Source organism: Hypomesus transpacificus, chromosome 12, assembly GCF_021917145.1.
Source record: "Hypomesus transpacificus isolate Combined female chromosome 12, fHypTra1, whole genome shotgun sequence".
NCBI classification, from domain to species: Eukaryota; Metazoa; Chordata; class Actinopteri; order Osmeriformes; family Osmeridae; genus Hypomesus; species Hypomesus transpacificus.
In genome coordinates, this window is record NC_061071.1 from 3,049,783 (window position 1) to 3,056,118 (window position 6,336).

Consider the following 6,336-nt stretch of genomic DNA (forward strand, 5'->3'; position numbering starts at 1 on the left):
TGGGATCACAACATCCCATAGATCCACTAGTAACTCCAACTTTATTACCAGCGCCCATGAATCATACTGAGGCTGTTGGTAAAACCAGCATGTCACTGTTCTACATGCATAATTTATATCTCTAATTGCATGTTTACACCGACATCAAGTCACAGCTAATCTGAGTAAGTAGGAGGGAGTGAGACTCTAATTCAGAGTCATATATTTGACTGTTAGCGATACAATACCAACAGGCTAAAGTTGATCTCTTTCACAGAAACCCTATGTGTGTAAAATCCCTGGCTGCACCAAGCGCTATACAGACCCCAGCTCTCTCAGGAAGCACGTGAAGACCGTCCACGGGCCCGAGGCCCACGTCACCAAGAAGCAGCGCGGAGACCTCCCGCCCCGGCCGCAGAACCCCCGGGAGAACGGCGAGAACGACGCAGGCTCTAAACCCAGCAGCAGGGGCGTGGAGGAGAAGCTGGAGGCCAACAGCAACTCCAGAGGCATGGAGGACTACCTGCACGTCAAGTCCATCAAGACTGAAAACTCTGTGGTAAATGAATCTGTGAACTGCTCGATGGATGTGAACAACCCTGACAATAGCTCTTCGCTGGGTTACTGTCACTATCTGGGGGTGTACTTTTCCTGAACCTGGGTCTTTACATTCTGTTTTTTCTTCAATCTAATATCACACTAACAATAGCATGCAAATCTTATCTAACAATCCCCTAAATCTAATAATCTCCCTCTTTTTAACAATCTCTGCTTGCTGCTCGAATGTATCCATCTTTCTCCCCTTCAAACATTCCTTAAGGACAGACATTACTAAGGTGAGCCCAGCTTCAGTTGATCATCACATCCCCTCATTACAAACGACTGTCCTCATCCCACCATCTCACCACGTGACCAAAGTACAGAGAGTGGACAATGAGGTCCTGTCTGTAAACGTCTCCATTGTATTTGGCGTGTTGTGCACTACAAGGTCCTGGAGGTTCATTTGAAATGCTTGGTTACACACTAACATTGGCGATGTGTCTGTCCCAGTCGGACACTGTATGCCGATAGCGATGGGCCCTTCAAGTTTGACATTGTTTCCCATGCATTGGCCATTGTGTAACATGAAGCAATGCTGCCAGCCTTCACCCCACCCCCCACTTTAAAGGACCCCCCCCCCCCCCCCCCCCCCCCCTTCCTGATTATCCAGCCCAATTCCACAGTGGCAGGCAGATCTAACATAAATCTAACCCTGCCAATGATAAAAGCCAATGCTAGATTAATATTCAAACATTGGGACTGTTTTTCTGTTCTGAACAAATAGCGGCAATGATCAAGCCGTGATTAAGACAGCTTTTAAGCTCTCAACGGGCCTGAATACATTTGTGTCCCTGGGTAGGCCGGGGAAATCGGTCTGATTCAAAGAGACAGCTCACCTTATTTGTCAGTTGTTTCTTGTGTCAATTCGCCAGACACGAACATACATGATTAATAGGAATGCTGCCATGATAGATCATAAATTCTCAGCCACTTAGCCAGGCGAGCTTTGACAAGCACCCTGAGGGAACTCTGCAACCAACCTGAGGTGGGAAAAAGATGCAAGATATGCACACAAATCTGTGTCAGGCATTGTTGGGGTGGGGGGTGGGGGGGGGGGGGCAGTCCCCCGACATGACATGTTGTACTCACGGAGGTGTTGTTCAAAGAGGACCCCAACAAGCTTAACAACCCCAGATGAGAGGCCCAGTGTGCAGGCCTCATGCACTCCAGCATGCTTTCATCACACCCATTTTCAATTCACAGACAGACTACGAGAGCCACAATCTGAGGCTCCCCGGCCCTCATTATTTACTATTACAGTTAAGGGGGATTCAAAAGCTTCATGATTTACATCCTGTCGTTTTGTTGTTGCTGTTCCATTTTTCTCCCCGATTGGTGTAAACATGGCTTCTGTTTATCCACTTTCTTCCTCGATCCCTCCCTCCCCCTCACTCTCTCTCTCCGCCATCCTCTAGATGTATCAGTCCAGCCCTGGCGGCCAGTCGTCATGCAGCAGTGAGCCATCGCCACTTGGCAGCGCCACCAACCATGACAGTGGAGTAGAGATGGCCATGCTCAGCAGTGGGGGCAGCCTGGGGGACCTGAGTGCTCTGGATGACCCCCTGGCGTTGGACACCGCCACCTCCCCCGGGACAGGCACCATCATGGGGTCGGGAGGGGGCGCCGTGCTGGGTCTCCACCTGCGGAAGCAGCTCAACACCTGCCACCGGCTGGAGCACCTGAAGAAGGAGAGGCTGACCACGGTGAGGGACTCCTGCCAGTGGGCCAACACAGCGCCTCAGGGGACCCACACCAAGCTGCCACCCATACTGGCCAACGGTGAGTCAGCAAAGTCACCATATCGAAAGAGAAGCGCCGAATGATTCTGATGTTAGATGTCAGCGGTCAAGTCCACTGGGGAATTTGGCATGTCATCTCGACTGTGACTTTTGAACGCAGAGGTCGACTTTAAGATTGTCACATAGTAGTGTTGTCCTAACATAAATGTGCGTGTGTCTCAGGTTCCTTTCTGGAGACTGGGGGTCTGGGTGGCGGTACGACCTGCGTCCCCTGCCCCAGCCTGAGCGACCTCTTCCCTGGCAAGACGCCGGTGCTGAGCCAGCTGGGCGAGCGCCGCGACAGCTCCACCAGCACCACCAGCTCCGCCTACGCCCTCAGCCGCCGCTCCTCCGGCATCTCCCCCTGCTACTCCAGCCGCCGCTCCTCCGAGGCCTCCCAGTTCAGCCACCGCCACCACAACAACATCAGCTCGGCCGACTCCTACGACCCCATCTCCACCGACCTCTCCCGCCGCTCCAGCGAGGCCAGCCAGTGTGGCGGGGGGGGAGGAGGAGGAGGAGGCCTCCCCAGCATGCTCAGCCTCACCCCGGCCCAGCACTACCGCCTCAAGGCAAAATACGCCGCCGCCACTGGGGGAGCCCCGCCCACGCCCCTGCCCAGCATGGAGCGCATGAGCGCCAGGACGCGCATGGCGCTCTACGGCGAGCACCAGGAGGCGTGCTCTTACCCCTTCGGGGGCCACGTCGCGCCGAGGCGCTGCAGCGACACCGGTTACCCCTCCCGGAGTATGATGCCCCACGAGGCCCCCTCCAGCCTGCCTCGGCGGGCCAGCGACCCTCTCCGCCACGCCTCCCTGGAGCCCCAGTCCCAGCCTCTGTCCCTGGGGCAGCGCTACAACAGCCTGGGCAGCGTGCACCCCCTGGCCAGTGAGCGCCGCCACCTGGCCCTGCAGAGCTGCCCGCGCTCCGACGGCGGCCTCCACCGCTACTCCTACGTCCCTCGCCCCCCCAGCATCTCCGAGAACGTAGCCATGGAGACCATGGCCGGCGACGCAGGAGGTCGGCTCGACGAGGAGGTGATGGTGCTTCCGGATGACGTAGTCCCGAGCCAATCGCCATACAGCAGGGACACGCAGGGTTTCCATGGGAACGCAAACCCCCAGCAGGGGCAGTTGTACCACAGAAGACGGATGGCGGTCGTGGATGCCAACATGACCCCGCCCGGCCAGGCTCCGCCTCCCTGTGCACTGAGCCCAAGGCAGCAGCAGGCCCACCCCTCCTCTCCCAGAATCAACAAGAGCCACATGCCCGTCCAGTGGAACGAGGTCAGTTCAGGGAGCATGGAGACCTCCTCCCAGCAGCTCAACAAGTTCAGCCACGGTAACCTCGCTGTGGTCCAACAAAAACACAACTTCAGCTCTTACCAGAACCTCAGCTCCAACCCACAGATGAATCAGAACCTGACACTTGTTCATCAGCAGAGATACCCACAGCCGAACTCCGACCCACGGATCAACTGTGTCCAACAACAAAGGCTTCAGCCCCTGACCGCTAACCTGAATGAGCCTGTAAACTTAGAGTATGGCTTCAACCAGAGTCTCGGGCCTAGCCATGCTAGCGCTAATGCTAATCAACGCCCAATCTGCGGCAACGTGACAGGGAACAGCATGGACATACCCAGCCCCAACAGAAACCTCCTGACGATGCAGACTGTGGCTACACACAATAACAGGTCGCAAGTCACATTTGAGGATAACTGTGGAAATTGTGGAAGCCCTCGTCAGAATTATAACTCACTGTCCCAGAATGCCGTACAAGGTGGAAATCAAGTTGTCATGCAGCCGAGGCCTCCCCCTGACTCCAGGAGCCTGAACAGACAGCACTCTGGGACAGAAACACAAACCAACCTCAACCAAGTCTTCAGCAACTCTGAAGCTATGGCTAAAAGTCAAACGAGACCTGTGGAACGCCAGAGTAATGACAACGACAGCTTGAACGACAACGCCATGTACTACACGGGGCAGATTCAGGTCTTTGAGCCGGACAGTAATTTGAACCTGTCCATGTCTGCGATGGCGAATGTTCCTCCGTGTGGGCTGAGGGTGGACCAGGGCTCCCAGGGTGCCTGCTCCAGCCAGGTGTCCAGCAGTGAGAACTCGTCCCAGGCGGCAGAGCAGCCCCAGATAGACTTTGACGCCCTACTGGATGACGGGGACCACTCCAGCCTCATGTCCGGTACTTTGAGCCCTGGGCTCCTCCAAAGCCTATCCCAGACCTCCTCACGCCTCACCACTCCCCGGAACTCTGTCACCTTGCCCTCTGTTCCTGCTGGCTTGGGCAACATGGCCATTGGAGACATGAGCTCCCTGCTAACCGCCCTGGCGGAGGAGAGCAAGTTCCTGAATCTAATGTCCTAGCCTTCTGTGTTGCACTGTGGGAGAAGGAAGAGATGAGACGATCATATACGCTGTTGCAGAAGGGTTCAAATTCAGACTTTTTTTATTTGCCCTACCTTGACCACTGACCTGGACATGAACAATGTGTGAACATTTCAGAGGACTTGTTTTAGTACATGCCAAAACACCTGTTTCAATGTGGGACCTGTATTACCCTGTACAGTATTATTTGTCAAGGATTTAAGATGGCCGTTTTCTATCTTTTGAAAAGCCATATTTGACCTTTAGATGAGTAGGAATAATGTAAACCACAGCACAAGTATTTCAAAAGTTGTACATGAGAGTACAGTTCTGCAGTAAAACGAATGTACTAAGTGCCTGGCTAAGACCAAGCATATGCATGAGCATATGATACACTACAAGCTGAAACAGGTCCAATGTATTTGGAGTTTTTTTATCATCATTTACTTACAGTATTTAAGGACATACACTGTAGAATTGGATAATTATGTGAATAACTTGATCTAAAAGATTTAGTTCTTTCATATGAACTGATTAGAAATAAATATACTTTCTATCATTGAGACTGCGAAGAGAAAACAAGGCAGGGATAGAGAGCAAGCTCTCCTACTGTCTACTAAGTCTTGGCAAGTTTATTTTCAGTGTTCTTTGTGAGCCTTTATGTGATTGTTCTGTTGCTCTGACTTTCACTGTTGAGATTAATAGTGACAACACAATGTCAGACGATTGAGACGTGAGTTGTGACTGGAATTAAAGACCTATTTCAAAGGAATATGCAAATACTTGATAGGCTACATATTCGGTGTAAATGAAATTCCAATTAGTGTATTATTTTTCATTATTTTAGTCCAAAAGATTTTTGGGTGAAAAAGGCAAAGGACTACAGGCAATAGGCCTAAACAGAGGCTCTGAGCTATAATCGCAAGGAATTACATTTGTCTTTTGTACATTATCATGCCAGCATATTGTGCTGAATATGTAAATAATTTTGTACATTTTTATGAAATATAATATTGTTGTCATTTTTTAAGTGCCGTGTGTGATTAATCATTTGAAAGTATATGTCTTTGTGGGATATACATGGACTGGATGTGTAGTTTGCCTATAAATTGGCCTAAACCACTGTAATTCATATGGCCGTAAACGCTGCATGAGTCAAAGGTGAATCCTCTCTCTCACATACATTAACTGTACGGCACCACTACTGTAACTCCCATGTATAAACACCTCTCTCCAATGTTCAATTATGAAATATAAATACACAGTATATCATTTCTTCTCCCCCTTCTCTGTGTAAAACTGAATGTAGATTATTCATTAGCTGAATTCATCTTTTTTTCAGTCCTGCTTTAATCTTAGAAGTATATGAGTGTTGATTGCTTAAATAATGCAGGAGCAAACTTGAGTCTTTGAAGCCTAATGCCATCCCTTGCCGACAATGCATTTTTCTTCTTATCAAACAGTATGTAAGACAGTCTTGCGAGGCAATTACAATGCTTTGAAACCTATTCTCTTGACCCCATCTTACCTTAGGGCTGGCATGGCTTAGCCTGACGTTGTCATACTCATAATTCTAGTCAGAATATGAGTCTGAGAACTCT

General features: G+C 50.8%; 1 protein-coding gene across 1 annotated transcript in view; it reads left to right on the forward strand.

Moving 5' to 3' along the window:
- LOC124474586 (zinc finger protein GLI2-like) overlaps positions 1-6,025 on the forward strand; it is a 48,493-nt gene extending 42,468 nt beyond the window's left edge. Inside the window, exons 12-14 of the mRNA XM_047030890.1 lie at positions 257-538; positions 1,995-2,358; positions 2,541-6,025. Coding sequence (XP_046886846.1) covers positions 257-538; positions 1,995-2,358; positions 2,541-4,735 — 2,841 coding nt within the window. The 3' untranslated portion in view covers positions 4,736-6,025. The remainder of the gene's footprint in view (positions 1-256; positions 539-1,994; positions 2,359-2,540) is intronic.
- Positions 6,026-6,336: the final 311 nt, after the last annotated feature.